Genomic DNA, 25,681 nt, shown 5'->3' on the forward strand with positions numbered 1-25,681 from the left:
CCACAGCGCAGGGCTGAAAACCCTGGGAAAGGAGCCCCCAAACCTCCAGCTCGTGGGTCTGTTATCACGCAGGGGGGTCCAGATGTCTCCCCCCATGGGGGTGATTCAGACATCCCGGCATTTCTCATCCCCCGGCTATTCCAGGGCTTGGTCCTTGTGATTCCCCCAGGGAGCGCATGGTCGGGAAGTCCAGCCTGCCTTTTTTTTGGGGGGGAGGGGGAAGTTTCCTCGGGTTTTAGGGGTTTTTTTTGTTTTATTTTGAGCCAGCCCCTGGGGGCATCTCGGGCAGAGATGGGGGGGGCATCATGCTGGCGGTGGGTGGAGGGGGGGGCTGCTGTAGGAGATGGGGAACAGAGCGGGGGTCCCCCCCCCCTCATCCTCTCACCCTTCTGATGTTTCCCTTTGCCCCCTCCAGCCTCCTCCGGCTGCATCCCGGCCCGCGCTGCTCCTCCACCGCCGCTGTCAGGATGAGAGCGCTGGGGCTCTTCTTGCTGTGTCTGCCAGGTGAGTGTCCCCCTCCCCAGGGGTCCCCAAGGGGATGTGACACGTCAGGAGCCAGCCCACCACCCCCAATGATGCTTGGGGTGCTTGCGAGCATCACCTCATCGCCTGTTATACCCCGAATTTACCACCAAAACCCCAGCGTAGGCTCATATTTAGGCTCTAGGTTGGGGGGCGAGGGGTCTGGCGCTGAGAAAGTCCCTCCTGCTTTGGGGAGCACCGAGGTGGCACTATGAGGTGGCAGAAAATCGGCACCTCGGGGCTGGGGTGACATCCAGAAGAAAAATGACATCTGTAAACCCCCAGGGGGGCTGGCGAAGGCGGGATGGAAAGGAGGAGGGAGGCGACACAGCCGGGAGCCTGGAGCCAGGAAAACTTTGGCGAAACCAGCTCGGCACAAAAGCGAACAGATGGAAACCATTAAGCAGGCGAGGCCGAGGGAGCCCGGAGAAGTGGGGGGGGGCAGCGCAGGGGGTAGCGGGCAGCAAAGATAAGCCCCATCCCGGCATCGTTCCCGGTGATGCTTTGCTCACGGATGCGGCGGGATGCGGCGGTTGGATGGCCCGTGGGGACATCACGGCGTGGCAGGGTTAGCTCCTGGGGTGTCTGCAAGGGGTGCAGGGACGCCCTGGTCCCCTCCCTGGGGTGTCAGGAGCATCACTGGGGTCAGCTGGATGCTGGGCCCCTCTCTGGGCAGGGTCGTGCTACGGGGGTGCCTGCGAGACATCGGGATCATCCCCGGCTGCGCCCGGATCAGTGTAGGGATCCTGGGCTGGTGCTGCTCCCTCGGCGGTGAGCATCCCGCTGTCCTTCCCCTTCTCCGGGCAGCGTGCCCCTGATGACAGCTATGGGACGCATGCGGAGCTGGAGAGGCAGAGGCAGAGCAGGGAACCCCAGAAAACCCCCAAACCCCCAGGATGGGGGTGGCTGTGCGCCTCCTGCTGATGCTTCTCACCCACTCTCCCTCCCGGCTCTGTCTCCCCAGCAGCGCTCCTGGTCCAGGGACAGTACAGCAGGTTTGAAGGCATCACCTACCCCGAGCCGGTACAATATTCCCAGTACGACCAGCAATCAGGTTAGAGCGCCCTGCCTGACTGGGGGGAGAGGCTTCACCCACCTTTCTCCCTCCCCCCCTCCTTTTTTCTTTCTTTTTCTCCTTTCTCTGGCCAAACCCACATCACTCTGATGCCTCTTTCTGCTTCGATACTCTTTAGCTCCGTCCTTTTCCTCCTGCCCCTTAAACTTCCAGCCGTCTCCTGACGCCTTCCCATCTCCCCCCCTTGTACACGTGCCTCTCCTCTCCCCTTCCTCGTGCTGCCAATTATTTATTAAGCCTTTATTAAGCTTTAAAAAACCCTGCTGGGAGGTTGCCCAAGTTCATTCCTGGGGTGGCTGGAGGGGGTTTTCCCAGCGCTCAGTCCAGCTGCAAAATTCGGGGAGCTCGCTGCCAAATCCTGGCCCCGATGGGGGGGGGGGGTGTTCTCTCCCTCACCCCCATCCTCAGCCTCTGCTCCGTTTTTCTGTTTTATTTCCCCAGAAATTCAGGATTACTACCGACTATCACGGTAAGTGGTTCCCCTATGGGATGCTGGGGGGGGGGGGGGGGGGGGAGGGGGGGGACCCAGGGTTTTTTGGGAGTGTGCCCGCACCATCTCTCTCCTTGCAGATGTCACCCCCCGTGCCCCCGAGGCAGCAGTTTCGGTACCAGTCCCAGCAGCAATCCCAGCAGGAAATCGTACCGGCCCCTACCCCAGGTGGGTGACACCCACCAGCCCCCTCCCCACCCCCAAGGGGCTGGGGGTCTCCATCCCTCCCCTGCACCCTTAGCCCGGTGGTGCTCCCCCCCGCCCCGCGGAGGCATCTCAGGGGCGTCAGGATGCTCCAACCCTAAACCCCAGCGAAAGGGCAGCGAGATGCTTTTGCTCCGTCCCTAAATTTGCTTTTCCACCCCCCCCCCCCCCCCACCCTCCCCCAGCTGTTGCCCCCGAGACTGAGCCCACGGAGCCAGGACCCCTCGGTGAGTGCTCATCCCCGCGCCTTCGGTCCCCGGCAGAGGGGTTTCATCCTCCCTTTTAGCCCCGCCTGGGGTGAGGATGGGCTTGGGGTGAAAATTAGGGGGGGGGGGGGGGGCAAGGCATCAAGTAGCTGCTAAGCCCATCCCCGGGGCGTCAGGCCTCCCCACCATGGATTTCCCAGACACCCCCCCCCCCCCCAGAAACCAGTGGCCTTTTCTCCTCGCAGACTGCCGGGAGGAGCAATACCCCTGCACCAGGCTTTACTCCGTGCACAAGCCCTGCAAGCAGTGCCTGAACGAGATCTCTGCTTTTACAGGCGAGCAGGGAGGGCCAGGGCGGGGGAGCTTCCCTGACCCCCCCCCCCCCATATTTTGGGGACCCCTTCTACTTTTTGCACTAACTCCCCCCCCCCCCCCATCTTTTTTTTTTTTTTTACCCCCCACCATCCAGCCTCCGCCGGGTTTACGTGATCAACAAGGAGATCTGCGTCCGCACCGTGTGCGCCCACGAAGAGCTGCTGCGAGGTAAGGGCGGCGGGGGGGGGGGGGGGGGGTGCACCCCAAATTGGGGTCGTCCCCATCCGGGTCACCCCTTTTCCCGTGGGGGTGGGGAAATAAAATCCCAGTGACCAAATGAAGACGCTCCAGGCATCGCTCTGCAACCACTGGACCCAACTGGGCTCCCGTTTTGGGGGAGCTGAGCTACCCCCCTTGCAGCACCGCCCGCGGCCCCTCATCGCTTCTGTTTGGTTTAGGAGTTTTTTCCCCCCCAAAATCCCACGGATTTTCTTTCCCGCTCTCCCCGCAGCCGATCTCTGCCGCGACAAGTTTTCCAAGTGCGGGGTGATGGCCACCAGCGGGCTCTGCCAAACCGTGGTCGCATCCTGCGCCCGCAGCTGCGGCGGGTGCTGAGCTCCAGGGGACAACCCCCCCCCCGTCGCCGACTGCGGCCCCCCCAGGACCCCGACCCCCTTCCCGTCCTCCTCTCACACCTCCCGGATCCTCACCGTGGTGCTAAAGAAACCGTGCATGAAAGAGCATAAAAAAAAAAAAGCCCATTTTTTTGTGCACGTAATAATTAAAAAAAAAAAGGGGGGTTATTATTTTTATTACTTTCCTTATTATATTGTAAAGGGGGGGCGGTGTGAGCCCCCACCGCCCCGTTTTCTACGTAGAGTATCCAAGAGATAAAGCGTAAGGGTCGCTGCGGCTCCCGACTCTTTTTTTTTGGGGGGAAGGGATGTTTTCTGATTTTTGGGGGGTGTTTTCTAATGATCTCAGCAATTCCCGGCCGCCCAGCCCTGGGTGCAGGAGGAAGGGGGGGGTGGGCGAGGATGTTTGGGGTGTTTTAGGGCTTGCAAAATGTCTGGGGTTGGGGGAAATGGCATCAGCTTGGTGGGGGTTTAATTTGAGGGGGGGTTCTTATAGAAAAAAGTGCGGCATGGGGGTGTTTGGGGCAAATTTCTGAGTCTTTTATAGCAAATAATGGGGTTGGGGTGTTGCCCAGTTCCCCTATAGAAAAGGGGGGAGTGGGGGACTCTACAGCACTCTCTATATTTTCCAATTCTCTTATAGAAAAAAAGAGTCCAGGGGTGTTCAGTGTTTTCTCCATCATCCTCCCCCTCCCATCTCCAAAATGCTGCCCACTCCCCAAAAAAACTCCACCACATTTAATAGTTTATTCACATTTAATAGTGCCGGGACTGAGGAGGGTCCTTGATGCCGGTGTCAGCTCAGCCCCCAGCCTTGGGCTGCACCGGAGCACCAGTAAAAACTTCAAACTCCAAAAATAACAATATAAAAATCTCACTCTTTGCTAAAAAATACCCCAAACCAGCAACCTCGAGTCAGTTATTTTGTTAGAAAAAGGGGAAAAATTAGGATCTGGAGCATGCAAAGGCTTGAGGAGCATCATGGATCGGGGGAGATAATCAGGTGGCTCAGACAGGGCTCTCCTGGGGCTAAAAAAAAGGAGCATTTCCAACGTTTTTGTTAAAAATTGCAATAGAAAAATGGGAAAAACCACCCGTCGGGCCCCAACCTGTATCAAAAATACACGAGTGTCATCGTCTCGTGGGTCAAGTGCGGCTTTTTGCTGAAGAAAAGGGAATGAGGAGACAAAAATCGATGTGGTTGGGTTTTTTTGAGCAGGGGGATGGGGGGGGCTGCCCCCCCCCAGCTGTGGGATGAGTTGTGCCGGTCTCTGCGGAGGGTCCCTAGATGCTGGGGGGGTGACCGTGGAGCTCCTGGCCCTTCAGCAGCGCGATCTGGGAAGCGGGGAGGGGGATGAGAGGGGAGGGGGGGGGAGTGAGGAGGGGACAGGGGTGTCCCCCCACCCTCCCCGGGGTGTCCCCCCCCGGCTCACCTGCTCCTCCAGGTCGCGGCGGCGGTGGCCGATGCGCAGACGGTCCAGCTCCCGCTGCAGCTCCGGCGACGGCCCCAGGCTCGGGGGAGACGGGTGCTCCAGCGCCGACACCTGCGCCTGGGCGGGCAGGGGTGGCCGTCACCCCAAAACTGGGTACCGGGGGGTCCCCAGGCTGGGAGGAGCACGGAAAAGAGCCCAGCACCCTCCCAGGGGAAGCACCAGCAGCCCTACAAACTGGGAAGGCCTAGCACCATCCCCAGGGAAGCACCGGTGTCTTCCCTGAACTGGTGTGAGCCCTGAAAAAAAAGAGCCCAGCGCCCTCCCAGTACAAGCACCAGCATCTCCCCGAGCTGTGAAGCACCCCAAGAGGAGCCCAGCACCATCCTGGGCTAAGTGCCAGCATCCCCCCAGCAAATGGGAACTGGGGCAAGCCCAGAAATGAGCCCAGCACCCTCCCAGTGCAACCACCAGCATCTCCTCAAGCTGGGATGGGCCCCAAAAGGAGCCCAGCACCCTCCCGGTACAAGGATCAGCATCTTCCCAAGCTGGGATGAGCCCCAAAATTGCCCAGCACCCTCCCAGTGCAACCACCAGCATCTCCTCAAGCTGGGATGAGCCCCAAGCAGAGCCCAGTGCCCTCCCAGGGGACACAGAGACGGGGTGAGGGGGGTGCTGCACCCCGACACGCACCTCGCCGAGCCAATAGGGGGGTTTAGGGACATGCAAAATACAGCGGGTGACAGCTATATAAAATACAGCCATCAGGTAGATAAAATATAGCAGATAATACATAAAAAATACAAAATATAGCAGGTAATATATATAAAAAATGATAAAAGGCAGCAGATACTATGTGTAAAATATAAAGTCTAGCAGATGCCATGGATAAAGTATATAATCTAGCAGATGCTATATATAAAATTTACTAAATATAGCAGACATCTAAAAATGATAAAATATAGTAGATAATATATAAAAATAGGTAGTAGATAATATAAAAAAATACAGCAGATTATATAAAAATACAAACTATAGGAAATAATATATACAGAAGAGAAAATATCAAAGATAAATATATATATCACATATAAACCCCTCTGGTTTGAGTGCCAGCAGGCCCCGCGCTCGGCGAGCAGCCGGCAGCGCGCACAGAAAGCCCATTTTCCGCCCAAACCCCCCCCCCCCCGTGCTGCCCAGGCGGGGTTCAGGGCTCCCAGCTGGCTCCGTGGCCAGCCCCAGGGCACCCAAGGGTGCCACCCGCCCTCTCACCTTCTCCAGGGTCTTCTTCAGGGCGCCCTCGTCCTCCTCGAGGCGCAGGGCGCCGCGCGCGGCCGCCCGCTTCCCGCCTTGCGAGCGGGCCGGGGCGAGCTGCGAGGCGCCCACCCGCTCCTGCAGCCCCCCGCGCTCCTCCTGCCGCTGCTGCAGCGCCTGCACCGCGGCCGGGGGTCACCCGTGGGCAGGGTGGGGGGCGGCGGGGGGGCCGGAGGGCTCTGCAAGGGAGGGCGGCAATGGGGGCTGCCGGGGTGGGGGGCAAAGGGGGCTGCAGGGGGGGGGAATAGGGTGCTGCGTGGGGGGCAATAGGGGGCTGGTGGTGTAGGGGGGCAATAGGGGGCTGGGGGGGGGGGGGGCAGAAGGGTGCAGCGGGCTGTATGGGGGCAATAGGGGGCTGGGGGGGGGGGGCAGAAGGGTGCAGCGGGCTGTATGGGGGCTATAGGGTGCTATGAGGGGGTGGAAAGGGTGCAGGGGGCTGTATGGGGGCTATAGGGTGCTATGAGGGGGTGGAAAGGGTGCAGGGGGCTGCATGGGGGCTATAGGGTGCTATGAGGGGGTGGAAAGGGTGCAGGGGGCTGCATGGAGGGAATAGGGTTCTGAGGGGGGTGGGAAAGGGTGCAGAGGGTTGTATGGGGGCAATAGGGTGCTGCACGGGGGGGACAAGAGGGTGCTGGGGGCTGTATGGAGGCAATAGGGTGCTATAGGGGGGACAAGAGGGTGCTGGTGTTGTATGGGGGGAATAGGGTGCTGGGGGGGGTGGAGAGGGTACAGGGGGGCACTAGGGTGCTGCTTGGGGGGAATAAAGGGTGCAAGAGGTTGCATGGGGGTAATAGGGTGCGGGGGGGGGGCAGAAGGGTGCAGGGGGCTGCAGGGGGGCAATAGGGTGATGCATGGGGGGGGCGGGTAAAGGGTACAAGAGGTTGCATGGGGGTAATAGGGTGCGGGGGAGGCAGAAGGGTGCAGGGGGCTCCATGGGGACAATAGGGTGCTGCGTGGGGGAGTGCAAGAGGGTGCAGGGCGCTGCACAGGGGGCAAAGGGTGCTCCACGGAGCGAGCAAAGGACAGGGAATTTGGGGAGCCCCCCCACCACCCCACCCCCCCTCACCTCCTGCTGCTGCCGGAGCTCCTTGCTCCGCCTCAGGGCCTCCTGCTCCTCCCGCAGCCCCCACAGCCGCTCCCGCAGCCCCCAGAGCTGCTCCCGCAGCGCCCCTTTCTCCTCCCGCGCCTCCGCCAGCGCCCGCCGCGCCACCTCCAGCCCCTCCTGGCGTGGGATGCCCAGGGTGACCCCCTCAAGCCAAGGCACACACACACCCCCCCCCGGTGTCCCCCCACCCTGAGGGGGAGCTGGCGCCCACCTGCAGCGCCCGGCGGTCGAGCTCGCTGGCGGCCAGGGCGCTTTGGAGCTGCTGCAGCCGCCGCTCGGGGACCGCGGTGCCGTCGGCCAAGGCCATGGCGCCCGGCGCGGCCTCCTTCCCGCCGCTCTCCGCCAGCGCCGCGCTCAACCGCTCCAGCGCCAGCTGCAAAGCGCCGGCGCGCTGCTCGCTCTCCGCCAGCTACACCCCACAAAAAAAACCAAAAAAAACCAAAACAACGGCGAGATGAAATATAACCATTAAAAAAAAAACCCAAACCAATAATAATAATGATAATAATAATAATAACATTTTCAAAATCCACGGGGATTGGGAGGAATTTGGGCGGCCGACCTGTTTCTGGAGCAGCTCGGCGCGGTCTTGCATCGCCCGCGCCTCCGCTTGCCGCTCGCCCAAGGCCACCCGCGCCCGCTGCAGCTCGCCCTCCAACACCCGCTGCTGCAGCTCCAGGCGGCTGCTCCGGCTCTCCGCCGCCTCCAACCGCTGCTTGGCATCCTCCAGCTCGGCCTTACCGGCTCGCACCGCGCTCAACCTCTCCTGCAAGGCACCGGCTGGCTGGCGGGGAGCCCGCGGGGGTGGGGGTAAGGGCAGGATCGGGTCCCCACCACCACCGCCGCCGCCGCCACCGCGATGCCCACCTGGGCGGCTCGCCGGTCGCCCTCGGCGGCGTGCAGGCTCCGTTCCAGCGCCGTCACCTTCTCCCGCAGCGCCCGGCGCTCCTGCTCGCCCCGGCGCAGCGTCTCCTCCTGCAGCAGCAGCGTGGCCTGGGTGCTGCTCAGCTCCCCGCTGCGACGCCCTGCCGGAGCCACGCCGCGGTCACCCACCTTACTGGGGCTCAGGGGGTGCAGTGGGGGGGCTTAGTGGGGATGCAGGGGCTGGGGGGGGGGGGGGGTTGGCAGGGTTTACGGGCGATGCAAAGGGCCTTGATCAGTCTTACTGGGATTTATGGGGTCTGCACAGGGGGTTTACCAATTTTACTGGGGCTCACGGGGGATGCACAGGGAATTTACCAGTTTTATTACAGTTTGTGGGGAGGATTAACAGTTTTACTGGTGTTTACAGGATCTGCAAGGGGCATTTACCAGTTTTACTGGGTTTACAGGGGATCCATGGGGGCATTTATGTTTTACTGGGGTTTACGGGGGATGCACAGAGTGTTTACCAGTTTTACTGGGATTTATGAGGGATGCATGGGACCTTTTACCAGTTTTACTGGGCAGGCGTGGGGTTTTTACTGGGGTTCATGGGGTCTGCACGGGAGGTTTTACCAATTTTACCAGGATTTTGGGGCTGTGCACAGGGGAAATCCCACTGAGCACCCCACAAGTCCCAGGCAGCATCGTCACCGCCCCACCATGCCTCAGTTTCCCCAAAAGCCCCATCTCACCAGTGAGGCTCCAGCGTGGGATAAATCACCCAAACCCCACAATCTGGGGAGGATAACACCCCCCTTCCCCCCAAAAAAAAAACCCCCATCACCTTCCTCGCTCTCAGCCACCAGCTTCTGGAGCTGCTGCGCCCGGGTGCTGGCGCTGTCCCGCTCCTCCTCCGCCTCCGCCAGCTGCCGGCCCAGGCTGCTCACCTGCACCCGCAGCTCCTCCTGGGGCGAGAAAACGGGGCGAGAAAGGGGTATTTTGGGGACGATGGGGGGGGAAAGGAAAGGGGGAAGGGGGAAGGGGGAAGGGGGAAGGGGGAAGGGGGAAGGGGGAAGGGGGAAGGGGGAAGGGGGAAGGGGGAAGGGGGAAGGGGGAAGGGGGAAGGGGGAAGGGGGAAGGGGGAAGGGGGAAGGGGGAAGGGGGAAGGGGGAAGGGGGAAGGGGGAAGGGGGAAGGGGGAAGGGGGAAGGGGGAAGGGGGAAGGGGGAAGGGGGAAGGGGGAAGGGGGAAGGGGGAAGGGGGAAGGGGGAAGGGGGAAGGGGGAAGGGGGAAGGGGGAAGGGGGAAGGGGGAAGGGGGAAGGGGGAAGGGGGAAGGGGGAAGGGGGAAGGGGGAAGGGGGAAGGGGGAAGGGGGAAGGGGGAAGGGGGAAGGGGGAAGGGGGAAGGGGGAAGGGGGAAGGGGGAAGGGGGAAGGGGGAAGGGGGAAAGGGGAAGGGGGAAAGGGGAAGGCGTACCCGCTCCCGCTGCGCATCCTGCAGCTCGCGCAGGAAATCCCGCAGGGCTGCCCGCACCGCCTCGGGCTCGGCAGCCACGTCGAGATCCGAGGATGAGCCGGGGCTCCCCGACTCCTCCGGTCCCCCACCTGTATGGGGACAAACTGGGTGGCATGGGGACACTGGAGCTCAGCACCCAAGGGAGGACCTCAAGCCTGAGCGGGATGAGCTGCAGGGGGACACACCCACGGGATACGGGGGACCCCTGGGGATGTAAGAGATGGAGCAACGGGGTGGTGGGGGACCCCAGGGATGCAGGGGATGGAGCAGTAGGGTATGGGGAACCCCAGGGATGGAGCAATGGGGCGTGGGGGACCCCAGGGATGGGACGTATGGAGTAATGGGGTATGGGGGACCCCAGGGACGGAACAAGGGGGTATGGGGGACCCCAGGGATGGAACAAGGGGGTATGGGGGACCCCAGGGATGGGACGTATGGAGTAATGGGGTATGGGGGACCCCAGGGATGGAGCAATGGGGTAATGGACGACCTCAGGGATGCAGGGGATGGAGCAATGGGGTATGGGGGACCCCAGGGATGGAGCAATGGGGTAATGGGGGACCTCAGGGATGAAGCAATGGGGTATGGGGGACACCAGGGATGCAGGGGATGGAGTAATGGGGTATGGGGGACCCGAGGGATGGAACAACGGGGTATGGGGGACCCCAGGATGGAGCAATGGAGTATGGGGGACACCAGGGATGCAGGTGACACAGCAACAGGGTGATGGGGATACCAAAGCTGGAGCTCAGGGTGATGGAGGGGACAGGGCAATGGGGTGATGGGGAACCCTGGGGAAGCAGGGGATGGAGCAACGGGGTGATAGGGGGTCCCCAAGGACACAGGGGATGGAGCAATGGTGTGAAGGAGATGCAACGGATGGAGCAACGGGATATGGGGGGAACCCCAGGGATGCAGGGGACGGAGCACCGCAGCGGGACGCACCACAGCAGGATGCATCCCCTTCCCCTAAGCAAGGGACGGGCCACCTGGGGTCCCCCAGGGACTCTCACCCTTGCCCGGGGAGCCGGCCCGTGCCCGGCCGATGCCCATGGTCCGGCGTAGGGCGGACTGGATGCCTCCCAGGCGGGTTTCGGCAGCCCGGCGCAACGCCTCGCCGCGGGCCAGCTCGGCCTCCAGCCCCTGCGCCCGACCCTCGGCCGCGCTCAGGCGCAGGCTCAGCTCGGCCGCTTCGCCCCGCGCCGCCTCCACCTTCAGCCGCAGGTTGCGGGCGTCGGCCAGCAGCTTCTTCTCGTTGCCGCGAGCCTCCTCCAAGCTGCGGGCCAGGTCCTTCTCCCGCTGCCGAAATTCGCCTTCCGCCTCCGCCAGTCGCTGCTGCAGGTGCTGGAGCTGGGGGGAGGTGGGGGGGGGGTGTGCGGAAAAGGGGTGATGGGGAGAGGTGAGGCGCAGGGTGCGGAGAGATGGAGATGATGGGGCGCAAGGGATGGAGCCCAGGGTGACGGAGGAGCCCCCCAAGGATGCAGGGGACGCAGCAACGGGGCGATGGGGATACAAGGGATGGAGAGGGAGGGGATGGAGCAATGGGGTGATGGGGGACCCCAGGGACGCAAGGGCTGGAGGAACAGGGTGACAAGGACCCCCAGGGACGCAAGGGATGGAGTGGTGGGGTGATGGGGACACCAGGCCCAGAGCAAGGGGACAATGGGGGTGCAAGGGGCACTCAGGGATGCAGGGCAGAGAGGGGAGGGCAATGGGGGTATAGGTGGCTCAGCGGTGAGGTGACAGGGGCACCCAGGGGCATGGCATCAAGCAACGGAGTAGTGGGGACACCCAGGGCCACAGGACACCAGTTGCAGGGCAATGGGGATGCTTGGGGACAACAGGCACCAGACTACGGGGTGAGGGGACAGGGATGCCTAGGTACGCAGGGTACCAAGCTATGGGGTGATGGGGACGCTTTGGGGCGAGGGGCAAGAAGCAACGGGGTGCTGGAGACCCTTGGGGGGACCCTCCACACACCTCCTTCCTGGCAGCCTCCGTGCCGGCCTCGCTCTCCACCACCTTCTGCCTGAGGCCGAAGGCTTCGCGGCGGCTCTCCTCCTCCCGCTGCTCCTCCAGGGCCACGCGCGCCTGCAGCTCGCCCACCTCCTTGCTCCTCTTGCTGTTCTCGCTGTCCAGGTCCTTCACCTGCCCCAGAAGGAGATGGGCGGGCGGCTTGGTGGCACCCCAAACGGGTTGGGGAGGTCCCCACCATCCCCCTCCTCCTCACCTGCCGGCGCAGCTCCTGCAGCTCGCGGCGGGCGTCGAGGCGGGCGCGCTCCACCTCCCGCAGGGTGGCCCGCAGCTCCGTCACCTCCCGCTCCGCCGCCGCCCGCCCGTCCTCCACCAGCGCCAGCCGCTGCTCCTTCTCCTCGCTGGCACGTTTCAGGCTGCGGGAGGGGGGGAGAAGGGGCTGGCATCCCCCCCCCCCCGGGGGCATCACCTCGGCCCCGAGCATCTCCCCATCCCGGGCATCGCTGCGAGCATCACCTTGTCCTGAGCCAGCTCCCATCTGGCGCATCCTGCTCCAAGCCACCTCCATCCCAGGCACCTCCCCATCACTGAGCGTCCCCTCACCTTGGGCAACCCCTCCCTGAGCACTGCCACCCCAAACACCTCCTCTGCCCCCCCAGCATCTCCCTCTAAGGCACTGCCCCTTCCCAAGGACCTCTCACCTCGGGTATCCCCCCTGTCCCAAACATCCTTCTCCAGCGCATTCCCCCATCCCTCAGCATCCCCCCACCCCCAAACTTCCATCCCCTTGCCCCGAGCGTCACCCCAACCCTCAGCATCACCCTCCAAGCATCGCACCACCCCACATAAGTCCCAATTTGCCCATCCCCTTGTCCCGAGCATCAACCTTGTCCTGAACATCCCACCATCCCCTGCATCTCCTGTCTTGGGTATCCCCTTGTCCTCAGAATCACCCTGACCCCAAGCACCACCCTCCAAGGCAATCCATCACCCCTTGTAAGTCCCCGTTTGCCCATTCCCTTGTCCTGAGCATCGCCATGACCATGAGCATCCCACCATTCCCTGAATCTCCCAGCTTGGCCATCCCCTTGTCCTGAGCATCACTCTGACCCCGAGCATCGCCATGACCATGAGCATCCCACCATCCCCTGCATCTCCCAGCTTGAGCATTCCTCCATCCTGGGCATCACCCTGACCCCAAGCATTGCCCTAATCCCAAGCATCACCCTGATCCTTGCATCTCCCAACTTGGGCACCTCCTTTTTCCAAGCATCACCCCAACCCCGAGCACCACCCCAACTTGACCACCCCTTATCCCGAGCATCCCGCTCCGGTGCATCCCCTGCCCCCCAGCATCCCCCCAACCCTCACCTGATGCGCTCGCCCTCGGCACGCCGCAGCGCCGCCCGCAGCTCCTCGTTGGAGCGCCGCAGAGCCTCCTTCTCCCTCGCCTCGTCTCCCAAGGCCCGTCGCGCCTCCTGCGCCTGCCGCCGCTGCGCTTCCCAGCCTTCCCGGCTCTCCCGGGCCTCCCGCTGCGCTTCCAGCAGCTCCCGCCGCCCCGCTGCTCGTGCCTCCGTCACCAGCCGCAGCTGCGCCCGCGCCTCCTCCACCTGCAGCCGGGGTGGCCGGAGTTGAGAGGGGATATTTGGGGGGGGGGGGGGTGGTGGGAAAGGGGCTGGGGGGGGGGGGGGGGGGATTGACCTCCCGCAGGGCACCGTCCCGCTGCTTGGCCGCCGCCGTCGCGTGGTCGCGGAGAGTCTTCGCCTCCCGCTCGTGGGCGGCCGCCGTCTCCTCTGCCTGCGCCCGCAGGCTGCGCAGCTCCGCCGCCAGGCTCTGCGGGGTTGGGGGGGGGCACGGCACCCTGAGGGCCCCCCCCCCCCCCCCCCCAGGAGTGCAGGGGTCCCACGGCAGGGTGGGGGTTGCAATGGGGATGGTGCAGGGATGGGGATATGGATGGTTGGGTACCACAGCCCAGCATCCCCATCGCCAGGGCGCTTGTAATGGGGAGACTGGGAGGCTTAGAATTGGGGGGGGGGGGGGGGGGGGGCTGCAAGAAGGGGGGCCATTGCAGGGGGCTGCAAGTGGGTTTGCAAGGTGGGGGGTGCCCAGGCATGGGGGGGTTGCAAGGGGGATATGGGGGACACCCAGGGCATATAAGGAGGGTGAATGCTTGGGCACAGGGGCTTGCAGCTGGGGGGGTGGGGGGCAACCTACCAGGCATTGGGGCTTGCAATGGCGAGGGGGGACACCCAGGCATGGGTGCTTGCAATGGGGGGGACACGGGGGACATCCAGGCGTAGAGGTTTGCAATTGGGGGGGGCGGACATGGGGGACACCCACGCCTGGGGGGTTGTGATGGTGGGGTGGGACATGGGGGACACCCACGCCTGGGGGTTGCAACGAGAGGGGACGCCACTGGGGGGGGACATGTGGGGCTCTGTACCATTCGGGGGGGGGGGGGGTGGTGTGTGTCCCAGGACCACCCCCACCCTCACCTGCTCCTTCTCCTGGTGACCGGTGACCTCGCGCCGCTGCTGCTCGAGCTCGGCCGTGGCCTCGGCCAGGCTCTGCTGCAGCCCCGCCAGCGTCTCCGCCAGCGCCGCCCGCTCCTCCTCCTGCAGCGCCAGCGCCTTTTGGGGGGGGGACATGGCTCAGCCAGCGGGGACGGGACACCAGAGCTGGGACGGGGGTGGGGGACACACCAGGGACACCCACCTGCTGCTTCTCGCTCTCGCGCTGCCGCCGCATCGCCGCCAGCTCGGCCGCCAGCTCCTCCTGCTCCCGCGCCAGCCGGCCCCGCTCGACCTCCAGCTCCTCCTGCGACCCCCCCCCCCCCCCCCCCCCAAAAAAAATCAGTACCGTGCCCCAAAAATCAGTATTGCACCCCAAAAATCAGCATTATTCCCAGCCACGGTGCCCACCTTCTCGCGCTGGAGGCGGTCGAGCTCGTCGCGGTGCGCGTCGCGGGCGCTCTGCAGGGCCACCGTCACCGCCGCCGTCTCGGCCGCCGCCACCGCCTGCTGCCGCGCCTGCAGCTCCTGGTCCCGCTCCAGCCGCGCAGCACCCAGCTCCGCTGCGGGGACACCCCCCCCCCAGTCAGTGGTGACATCCCCCCGGTCAGCGGGGACCCCCCTGGGAGGGCAGTGGGGGTGTGGGTTAAGTGACAGGAGCAGGGACGTAGCGGGGACGTGGGGGGGGGGGAGGGCTCGTCATGAGTCTGTTGCGAATGGGAGGGGATGAGGATGAAGAGGGGGATGAAGATGAAGATGGATGGGGATGAACGGAGATGGGGATAGATGGGAATGGGGATGAGCGTGGGGATGGGGATGAATGGAGAGGGGGATGAATGGAGAGGGGGATGAATGGAGAGGGGGATGAAGACAAGGATGGGGATGAATGGAGATGGGGATGAAGATGAAGATAAGGATGAAGACGGGATGAATGGAGAAGGGGATGAAGACGAGGATGGGTATAAATGGAGAGGGGGATGAAGATGGGTATGAATGGAGAGGGGGATGAAGATGGGTATGAATGGAGAGGGGGATGAAGATGGGTATGAATGGAGAGGGGGATGAAGATGAAGATGGGGATAGATGGAGAAGGGGATGAAGACGGGGATGGGGATAGATGGAGATGAACGGAGCAGGAGACGGGGATGGAGATGTGGATGGATGGGGAGGAGGATGAGGATGGTGATGGGGATGGAAATGAGGATGAGGATGGATGGGGCTGGTGATGGGGAGGCCCAAGGACAGATGGATGGATGGGGCTGGCCGGGGTGACGGGGACAGCCCAGGGGGGCCGGGACCTCTCACCCTCCAGCGCCTCCTTGGCCTGAAGCAGAGTCCGGCCTTCGGCCTCCAGCTGCTGGTTGCGAGCGTCGAGCTGGGCCAGCTGCTGCTGCAGCTGGAAGACGCTGCTCTCCAGCCCCTCCTTCTCCGACCTGCCGAAACACCGCCGGCCGCGCTGCCGAAACCCGGGCTGGGGCGACCCCCTCACGCCCCGCACCAGCACCCACCTGAGCCCGGCCGCCTCCTGGGCCTGATCCTGGCCGTGGCGCTGGGCGGCGGCGAGCTGGACGGCCAGGCTGGCTCCCTCCTTGGCCAGCCCCTCGCGGGCCCGGCTGAGCCGCAGCAGCTCGCCCCGCAGCCGCTCCTGCTCGCCCCGCGCCTGCGCCAGCGCCTCGCCCGCCGCGCTCTGCTCCTGCACCGCCTGCGGGAGCCCCCACCCCCCAGTTACCCCACGCGTCCGCCAGCGTCCTCCCAGTTCCCCTGTGCACCCTCCCCATCCTTCCTGACTGCCTTGGGCACACTCCCCATCACTCCCAGTTGACCTATGTATCCTCCCAGCTGCCCCATCCAGCCACCCAGTTGCCCCATCCAACCACCCAGTTGCCCCATCCAACCACCCAGTTACCCCATCCAGCCTCCTAACTCCTCTGTCCGCCCTCCCCATGCATCCTCCCAGTTTACTTGTACATCCTCCCCATCCCTTCTAGTTACCCCATGCAGCCTCCATGGTTCTCCCAGTTAGCCTGTGCACCCTCCCAGTTCCTCTCTGCACCCTTGCCACCCCTCCCAGTTGCCCCCTGCACCCTCCCTGTTACCCTGTGCATCCTCCCCAGCCCTCTCAATTGCCCCCTATACCCTCCCCAACCCTCCCAGTTGTCTTGTGCGCCCTGCCCACCTCTCCCAGTAGCACCATACACCCTCCCAGTTATCCTGTGCATGCTTCCCAGTCCTCCCAGTTGCCCCATGCCCCCCCAGTTCCCCTGTAACCCCTCCTGTTTCCCCTGTGCACCTTCACCACCCTTCCCAGTTGCCCCATACATCCTCCCTGCTCATCTGTGCATGCTTCTCACCCCACCCAGTTGCCTTGTGAACCTTCCCCATCCCTCCCAGTTGCCCCCTCCACCCTCCCCATTCTTCTCAGTTACCCCCTGCACCCTCACCACCTCTTCCAGTTGCCCCATACTCCCTCCCAGTTCCCTTGTGCACCCTCACCACCCCTCCCAGTTGCCCCCTACACCCTCCCCATCCCTCCCAGTTGCCCCATGCATCCTTCCAGTCCCCTTGTGCACCCTCCTCATCCCTCCCAGTTGCCCCCTACACCCTCCCCATCCCTCCCAGTTGCCCCATACTCCCTCCCAGTTCCTTTGCGCACCCTCCCCATCCCTCCCAGTTGCCCCATGCACCCTTCCAGTTCCCTTGTGCACTCTCCCCATCCCTCCCAGTTGCCCCCTACACCCTCCCCATCCCTCCCAGTTGCCCCACGCACCCTTCCAGTCCCCTTGTGCACCCTCCCCATCCCTCCCAGTTGCCCCCTACTCCCTCCCAGTCGCCCCTTCCCCCCCCACCTGCTCCAGGTGCTGGCGCAGGCGCAGGTGCTGGCCCCGCAGCGCCCGCAGCTCTGCCCGCAGCCCCCGGCAGCCCTCCTCGGCCGCCCTGCGCGCCCGCTCCAGCCCCTGCCGCTCGGCCGCCCCGGCTCGCCGCCCTCGCTCCAGCCGCCCCCGCAGCAGCGCCAGCTCCTGCTCCAGCTCCCGCAGCCGCATGCGGCCGCTCTCCCGCTCCTCTTCCAGCCGCGCCAGGGTCCGGCTCAGCTCCGTCTTCTCCCGGGCCAGCCCGGCCGCCAGCTCGCTCGTCTTGGCCAGCGCGTCCTGCAGCCGGGCCTCCTCGGCCTGCGCCGCCCGCTGCGCCGCTGCCAGCTCCCCGCAGCTGCCCTGCGCCTGCAACGAGGTTCGGATGGACTCTGCGCCACGCCCGCCGCGCCCGCTGCGTGGGGGCACCCGGTGCACCGGGGTTGCACCCGCTTGCAAGGGCTTGCGCCTGGTGCAAGGGTTGTGCCCACTGCACGGGCTGGGCTGCTTAGGGGTTGCACCCGCTGCGTGGGGTGAGCCTGATGTTTAGGGGTTGCACCCGCTGCATGGGGTGAGCCTGCTGTTTAGGGGTTGCATTAGCTGCATGGCGGCTGCACCTGCTGCATGGGATGAGCCTGCTGTTTAGGGGTTGCACCCGCTGCATGGGGTGAGCCTGCTGTTTAGGGGTTGCATTAGCTGCATGGCAGCTGCACCCACTGCATGGGGTGAGCCTGCTGTTTAGGGGCTGCACTCGCTGCATGGGGTGAGCCTGATGTTTAGGGGTTGCACCCACTGCATGGGGTGAGCCTGTTGTTTAGGAGTTGCACTTGCTGCATGGTGTGAGCCTGTTGTTTAGGGGTTGTATTAGCTGCATGGCAGCTGCACCCACTGCATGGGGTGAGCCTGCTGTTTAGGGGTTGCACTTGCTGCATGGTGGCTGCATGGGCTGTGCTGCTTAGAGATTGCACCTGCTGCATGGGATAAGCCTGCTGTTTAGGGGCTGCACCTACTGCATGGCAGCTGCACCCGCTGCATGGGGGTGTGCCTCTGCATGGGAGAGGTTGCACCCGCTGCAGAGGGGGCTAAGCCTGCTGCATGGGGGGGTTGCACCCGCCGCCTGGGGTTCACCCACTGCATAAGAGAGGTTGCGCCGGCTGCAGAGGTGGTGCACCCGCTGCAGGAGGGGACTCAGCCTGATGCATGGGGGGGGGGGGTTTGCACCCGCTGCACATGGGGCTTGGGGGCTGCAACCGCTGCTTGGGGTTGCACCTATTGCATAGGGGTGCACCTGCTGCAACGGGGGCGAGCCCGCCGTGTGGCAGTTGGACGCTGCACGAGGGGTGCACCCGCTGCAGGGGGGTGCAGGGAGGAGGGGGGGCAGGGATCGAGGACCCACCTTGCCCAGCGCCTCGGCCAGCGCCTCCCGCTCGCCCCGCGCCACCTCGGCCTCCAGCGCCGCCCGGCTCAGCGCCTCCCGCGCCTCCAGCAGCTCCTGCTGCACCCCGGCCCGCTGCACCTCCAGCTCCTCCGCCTGCTGCTGGCTGCCGGCACCCACGGGGGAGGGGAGGCTGCAGCACCCACTCGGGGGGGTGCTGCACCACCCACTATTTTGCAGCAGCTCATTGGAGGGGGGGGGGGTGGTGTTGCAGCACCCACTATTTTGCAGCACACACTTGGGGCAGGGGTTGCAGCACCCGCTTGGGGGGGGGGTGGCAGCACCCACTGAAGTATTGCATCCCCCCCCACAGGAGAGGGGGCAGCACCCACCTTAGGGGTGGCTTCAGGGGACCCACTTGGGGGGGCTGTAGCACCCACTGAGATTTTGCAGCCCCCACTCAGTAGGGGGAAGCTACACCCCCCGATTTGGCAGCAGGGAGAGACGGCAGCACCCACAGGGAGGAGGCTTCGGTGGACCCACTGAGATTTTGCAGTTGGTGGGAGGGTGCAGCACCCAGACTGGGGGGGGATTCAGGGGACCCACTTCGGGGGGGGGGTATGCAGGGGACTCACTGCGATTTTGCAGCTGCCCACTCGGAGAGGGGGATGCTGCAGCCCCCGTTACCTCGCAGCACCCGCTGTCTCGCAGCACCCACTACCACGCAGCACCCCGGGGGGTGGCAGCACCCACCCGTGTCCCCCCACCTGCGCTCCAGCTGCTGGCGGGCGGCCTCGGCGGCGCGGGCGGCCTCGTCCCGGGCGTCCTCCAGCCCCTCGCTGCGGCGCTGCAGCTGCGCCCGCTCCTGCTGCAGGGCACCCGCCCGCTGCTGCTCCCCTGCCAGCGCCTCCTCCGCCTGCAGCCGCTCCCTGCCGGACAGACGGACGGACACAGGTGGGTGGATGGACGCGGGGGATGCTCACAGCGGGGTGCGCCGGGATGGAGGGATGGGCAGGGAGAGAGATGAAGGCGTAGGGATGGAGGGACAGACGGACAGGGTGGGACAGACAGACAGGCATGGGGAGGCAGGGAAGGACAGACAGACGGACAGGCAGGCAAGATGCATGGGGGTTAACGTGCAGGGATGCATGCATGGACAGACAGGCCAAAATGCCCAGGGATGGACACACAGGGAGAGGAGGGTGGACAGGGACAGACAGGCCAGCGGGACAGATGGACAGACAAGCCGGGATGCGCAGAGACAGACGGACCCACAGAAACACACGGGGAGAGACACGAAGGGAGGGAGGGACAGACAGACAGACAGGCCAAGAAGCAAAGGAGTGGATACAGAAGGACAGACAGGGAAAGATGCGAAGGGATGGACGGACAGGCCAGGATGCAGGGGGGTGGATGTGCAGGGACACCCAGGGACGGACGGACAGACGGGTCAGGATGCCGAGGGACAGACTGGGACACAAGGACGCAGAGGGACAGCCACGCAGGGACAGACGGAGCTCGGGACAGATGGGTGGACGGCGGGTACCTGCGCAGGACCTCGGCCTCGGCGCGCAGGCGGGCCACCTCGCACAGGGCCTCATCCTGCGCCCGCCGGCAGCCCCCAGCCTCGGCGCTGAGCTCCTCCAGCCGCCGCTCCAGGGTCCCCAGCCGTCTCTCGCTGTCCCCAAGCTCCCGCCGCAGGCTCCCAGCCACCTCCTGGCTGGCCTCCGCCTGGCCCCGGGCGTCCTGGGGCAGGGGGAGGGAAAGGGGGGGGGGGGGGGTTAGCCTTCATCCTCCTCCTCCTCCTCCTGCAGCCCTCCCCACGCTCACCTGCAGCTGGAGGTGGCGGCGGCGCAGGGCGGCATGCACGGCGGCAGCGCTGGCACTGGGAGAGAGGCTGCGGCGAGGGGACGTGGGGGGACACGAGGGGGACTCCGGGGGTGGCGGTGGCTGCTCGGGGTCATCCGCCAGCACCGCCTGCGAGGGGAGGAGGAGAGCACCCCCCCAGCCGTGTCACTGAGGGGAAACTGAGGCAGGGAGGTGACACACCCCCCCCCCCCCCAGGCTGCAGGGGTGCGTGGAGGGGGCAAAGCGGGGAGCCCCCAGCACCTGGGTGACATCCTGCAGCGTCTGACGGAGCAGCTCCAGCTCCGAGCGCAAAGCCTGCACCTCTGCCGGCGACGGCTCCTGGGCATGCGAGGCCTCCTGCAAAATCCCCCCAGTGCAGCGTGAGGCACGGCCGGTGCACGCTGGGCATCACACCCACGCATGCATGGTGCAGTGCACCCCAGCACGCATCGGGCAGCACGCTCTGGCATGCATCGCACCCTGGGGTGCATCATGCATCGCACCCTGGGGTGCATCATGCCCTGGCACGCGTCATGCAACACCCCCCAGCATGCACCGTGCATTGCACACCAGTGTGCACCGTGCAGCGTTTGGCATGCGTCGTGCCCTGGGGTGCGCCATGCCCTGGGGCACACTGCACCGCAGCATGCACCGTCCGTCCCACCCTGCCATGCAGCCCAGCCCAGCATGCGTTACGCACCGCATGCAAGCATGCACCACACTCCGGCATGCATCATGCATCGCACCCCAGCATGCAGCGTGCATCACACCCCGGCATGCATCACGGCTCAGCATGCATCATGCATCGCACTCCTGTGTGCATCGCATGTCGGTGTGCATCATGCCCTGCACCCTGGTGTGCCCTGTGGCTTGGCATGCGTCCTGCCCTGGCATGCACTGTGCATGGCAGCTTGGCACGCATCGTGCACCACGCCCCAGCACGCATCACGGCTTAGCATGCACCCTGCCCCACCGTGCGTCCTTGCACCCCGAGACCCGGCACGCACCGCACCCCAAAACTCATCGTCCCCCGCGCTCACCAGGTTCTGCAGCTGCAGGGTCAGCGCCTCCACCGCCCGCTCCTTCTCCCCCTCCTCAGCCCGCAGGCGCTCCAGGGCCGCCGCCAGCTCCGCCAGCCTGCGACGACACAGCGGGCAGCACCGGGGCTCCCCGCACCCGTCCCCTGCGACCCCGTGAAACCAAACACACCCCAAACCCCCGTTCCCCGTCCCCCCCATACCTGGCTCCCAGGGCGGCTTTCTCCAGGTCGGCGTCCCTCGCCCGCGCCGCCAGCTGCTCCTCCAGCTGCGCCAGCCGCATCGCCTGCTTCTCCCGCGCCGCGCCGGCCTGGCTCTCGGCCACCCGCAGGTTGGCAGCCAGGTGGAGGCAGGCGGCGTGGGCAGCCCTGCCCGTCCGCGATGCCTCGTGGCTCAGCTCCGCCAGATCCCTTGCGTTGGGAGAGGCAGGATGGGACCCGGCCATTCCTCGGCACCTGGAGGTCCTCGGGGACTTTTAGGGACCCTCCCCGGGACCCCGCTGACCTCTCGGTGGTGGCTTTCATCTCGCCGAAGTGACGCCTGAAGGCCACCACCTGCCTCCAGAGGGTCAGGAGCCGGCTGTGCTCGTTGCTGAAGTAGCTGTTGAAGGACTGCCGGCGGGATGGAGTGGCGTGGGGCCCGGCCCAGAACCCACCGGGTGTGGGGGTCCCACCCCATGTGGCCTTGCAGCCCCTCCCAAGTAGCATCTCCACCTCCCTTTGGTCCAACACCCCCCATGCCCACACCCGTCCACAGCCACCAGCCCCCCACCCCAATTCCCTTGCACGGAGAGGGATGGGGGGCGCACGCCTCTGCCTTGCATCTCCCTCCCACCACATGCCGCAGCCCCTGCACCCCCAAATTCTGCTCCAGGCAACATCCCCCATGGCCCCACAGCCCTCCCCGGCGGTCCTGCAGCCCTTTCCATGCCACATCCCTCTGCTCCACATCCCCCTCCCGTCACAGGCCAAATTCCCTGCACCCCCAAATTCTTCTCCGTGCAACATCCCCCACGACCCCACATCCCGCCCTGGTGGTCCCACATCCCTTCCCGTATCCCTTTCCACGCCACATCCCCGCATCCCTCTCCCCGCCACCCGCCGTCCTGCTCCCTGCCGCACGCCCCAGGCTCCCCCGCATCCTCGGGGACCCCCCAAACCTCCTCCTCGCGCCTCCACTCCGCCTCCCGCTGCTCCAGCTCGTCCCGCGCCCGCGCCCAGTCGGCCGTCAGCTTGCGGATGTCATCGCTCAGCGCCGCGTTGGCCACGTTGGCTTGTTCCAGCTGCTCCCGCAGCATCGAGTTCACCTGCACCAGGCTGCTGCTCCTGGGAGGGGGGGCACACACACGGCTGGAGCATCACCCCAAAGGGGGGGGGGGGGGGTCCCCCAGCTCCCCCGGGACCCCCACTCACCGCTGCTGCTCCTCTTCCAGCCGGATCAGGGCGTTTTCCAGCTCGTTGCTGCTCTCCTCCTCCAGCTGCTCGCTGCTCACATCCAGCTGGCTCTGCAGGGACATCAGCCCGCTCGTCGTCACCCCAGTTTTGGGGGGGGGGTTCAGGGCAGGGGGAACCCCCCAAAACCATCCCTCACCGTCAGCCTCTCCTGCTCCAGCTCCGTCGCCTTCTCCAGCAGCTGCTGCTCCACTTCGCCGCATTTCTTCTTATACTGCAACACCTGGGTGAAGGGGATGGGGTGGGTGACACCAAAGGGGGGTCCCCAAAATGTCCCTGTGTCCCCCAGGAAGGATGTACCTTGGCTTGGAGCTTCTGCACCAGCTGAGCTTGCCGCTGCTGGCCCTCCTGGTACGCCTGTAGCTTGCGCTTGTAGGCGGCTTGTTCCTCCTCCAGCAGCCGCCGCAGCTCGATGTTGTGCTGCGCCAGGCTCCGGCTTTCTGCCGCTTCCCGCTCTCCCGTGTCCAGCCGCAGGGTTTGCTCCAGCTGGGATGGGATGGGGAAGATCCCAGGACACCCCCCCAGCACCCATCGGGGTGCTAACCAGCCCCCCCCACCCCCAGCACCCACCGAGCATCCTCCAACTTCACTCACAACACCCCACCCCGGACACAGCCATCGCCTTGGGGTGGTCCTACAGCAAACCCCCACACGGCCAAAGCTGAGACACACACACACACCCCTCAGATCTGGAAATTTTCCCCCAAAATTCCCCAAATCCCCCCCTTTGCATGCACAGGGTGGGGACGAATAGGAAAACTTGGAGGTGCTTTTAAAAATAACCCAACTTTGAATCTGAGGGTTCAGCAAAGCCCCATCCTGGCTTGCAGGGGTAGGGGATCTTGGGGCACAGCGGTGCTGGTTCCCCTTGGGGTGTTTTCCTGATATTTGCTCTTCTTTTTTTTGTGAATAACCAGGCACAGATGGGCTGCCCCCCAAAAAACCCATCAGCGCCTCAATTGGGGTCTCCCTAGGAGCAACTTTCAGCATCTGGCCGCTGCCCAAAGCCCTTTTTAATTCCCCCGTTGCCACAGCAAAGGGATGCAAAGGCGAGGGATGCTGATGGGGTGGAGGGAGGTCCTGCTTCCCAAAAAGCAGCAGGATAAATCAAATAGGGATTTGGGGCGGGATGCTTTGTGCACCCCACAGGACAAGCCCCGGCAAGCCAGGACAGGTCCGGACAAGTCGGGTGTGCTGCGGCAGAATTCCCACCACCGGGACGATGCGAGACGCTGCAGCATCTCCCACCGGGAGCATGGGGAACGCAAAGGTTACGGCTTGATTTTGGGGTTAAAACGGGCGGGTTTGGGTTAACCCCGTGGGTGACTTACCCGCTCGCTGATGGCGTTGTACTTGATGGCCAACTCATCGCGCTCGGCCCGGCTCTGCGCCAGCAAGTCCTCGACGCGCGACAGCTCCTGCTGCAGGATGCGGTTCTCCTCCTGGAGGGACAGCAGCGAGGACATGGCCCCCGCCACGGCTGCTGCGGGACGGGGACGGGGCTCAGGGCGGCTCCGGAAAGCCTTGGGATGGGGATCTGGCCCTGGGATGGGGATTTGGGCCCGGGATGGGGATCCGGGCCCGGGATGGGGATCCGGGCCCGGGATGGGGATCCGGATCTGGCCCCAGGATGGGGATCTGGCCCCGGGATGGGGATCCGGGCCTGGGATGGGGATCCGGGCCTGGGATGGGGATCCGAATCTGGCCCCAGGATGGGGATCTGGCCCCGGGATGGGGATCCAGATCTGGCCCCGGGATGGAGATCTGGGCCCGAGATAGGGATCCGGATCTGGCCCCGGGATGGGGATCCGGGCCCGGGATGGGGATCCAGATCTGGCCCCGGGATGGGGATCCAGATCTGGCCCCGGGATGGGGATCCGGGCCCGGGATGGGGATCTGGCCCCGGGATGGGGATCCAGATCTGGCCCCGGGATGGGGATCCGGGCCCGGGATGGGGATCCGGATCTGGCCCCGGGATGGGGATCCGGATCTGGCCCCGGGATGGGGATCCAGATCTGGCCCCGGGATGGGGATCTGGGCCCGGGATGGGGATCCGGGCCCGGGATGGGGATCCGGGCCCTGGGATGGGGATCCGGGCCCGGGATGGGGATCCGGGCCCGGGATGGGGATCCGGGCCCGGGATGGGGATCCAGATCTGGCCCCGGGATGGGGATCTGGCCCCGGGATGGGGATCCAGATCTGGCCCCGGGATGGAGATCTGGGCCCGAGATGGGGATCCGGATCTGGCCCCGGGATGGGGATCCGGGCCCGGGATGGGGATCTGGCCCCAGGATGGGATCCGGATCTGGCCCCAGGATGGGGATCTGGATCTGGCCCCAGGATGGGGATCTGGCCCCAGGATGGGGATCCAGATCTGGTCCCGGGATGGAGATCTGGGCATGGAATGGGGATCCAGATCTGGCCCCAGGATGGAGCCAAGATGCCCTTTACTACCAAGAGCTGCTTTGTTCCTTCAGCAGGGAAGGGCGCGCAGCCAAGGCCATGAAAAGCATTTTTCTTCCCCCCCCGCCCCCCGCCAGCTGCAAATGCTTCGCCCCCTGCAACTCAGACACGCTGAGCGACGCGGCTCGCAGTCGAAACACTGCTGCAGATCGGCGCGCGTGCGCTTGCAAGAGCGCTGCAGGTTTGCAGCTGCAGCCGCAAAGCGGCCGCAGGTTTGTAGCTGCCATCGCAAAACCGCTGCAAATGCGTGTTTGCGATCGCAAAACCGCGGCAGGGTTGCAGCTGCGATCACAAGAGCGCTGCAGGTTTATAGTAGCAAATCGCAAAACCACTGCAAATTGGCAGTTGCAATTGCAAGACTGTTACAGAACTGTTTGTAACCGCAAGACTGCTACAGACTCACAGCTGCTATTGCAAAGTCGCTGCAATTTTGCAGTTGCTGTCACAAAACCACCGCAGATTTATAGTTGCACTCACAAAATCTCTGCAACTGTGTTTGTGATC

The 25,681-nt window shown here is 64.7% G+C and overlaps 2 protein-coding genes across 2 annotated transcripts; one reads left to right on the forward strand and one right to left on the reverse strand.

Moving 5' to 3' along the window:
• The first annotated feature begins 467 nt into the window (after nt 1-467).
• MFAP2 (microfibril associated protein 2) lies at nt 468-3,427 on the forward strand. The gene is given in 11 exon segments (XM_086476228.1): nt 468-504; nt 1,490-1,576; nt 2,039-2,055; nt 2,057-2,066; nt 2,168-2,190; nt 2,192-2,255; nt 2,477-2,518; nt 2,743-2,819; nt 2,822-2,832; nt 2,967-3,040; nt 3,324-3,427. Coding segments are annotated over 11 exon segments (546 nt in total).
• Nucleotides 3,428-4,731: 1,304 nt separating this feature from the next.
• On the reverse strand, nt 4,732-24,180 carry CROCC (ciliary rootlet coiled-coil, rootletin). Its single transcript, XM_086476329.1, has 35 exons — nt 24,046-24,180; nt 23,015-23,200; nt 22,854-22,937; nt 22,676-22,767; nt 22,423-22,588; nt 21,768-21,874; nt 21,467-21,673; nt 21,267-21,363; nt 20,488-20,583; nt 20,209-20,355; nt 20,005-20,124; nt 19,925-19,941; nt 19,146-19,307; nt 18,400-18,544; nt 17,004-17,372; nt 15,666-15,859; nt 15,463-15,590; nt 14,569-14,720; nt 14,363-14,464; nt 14,143-14,277; nt 13,349-13,480; nt 13,019-13,257; nt 11,904-12,063; nt 11,654-11,821; nt 10,687-11,023; nt 9,635-9,762; nt 9,005-9,125; nt 8,164-8,321; nt 7,859-8,062; nt 7,508-7,705; nt 7,258-7,413; nt 6,629-6,648; nt 6,150-6,324; nt 4,881-4,997; nt 4,732-4,782 (listed from the first exon to the last, which is right to left on the reverse strand). The coding sequence occupies exons 1-35, from the start codon at nt 24,178-24,180 to the stop codon at nt 4,732-4,734; spliced, it is 5,205 nt and encodes a 1,734-aa protein (XP_086332455.1).
• Between the last annotated feature and the right edge of the window lie 1,501 nt (nt 24,181-25,681).

The sequence above is a fragment of the Leptosomus discolor genome, chromosome 20 (genome assembly GCF_034619465.1).
Source record: "Leptosomus discolor isolate bLepDis1 chromosome 20, bLepDis1.hap2, whole genome shotgun sequence".
In the NCBI taxonomy this organism is placed as follows: domain Eukaryota; kingdom Metazoa; phylum Chordata; class Aves; order Leptosomiformes; family Leptosomidae; genus Leptosomus; species Leptosomus discolor.

Coding starts and splice junctions, on each gene's coding strand:
- CROCC (XM_086476329.1), bottom strand. CDS start 24,180: ATGTCCTCGCTGCTGTCCCTCCAGGAGGAGAACCGCATCCTGCAGCAG. Junction 4,998..6,149: donor TGAAGAAGACCCTGGAGAAG/GTGAGAGGGCGG, acceptor CTGCCCGCCCAG/GCGCAGGTGTCGGCGCTGGA. Junction 4,783..4,880: donor GCCGCGACCTGGAGGAGCAG/GTGAGCCGGGGG, acceptor CCCGCTTCCCAG/ATCGCGCTGCTGAAGGGCCA.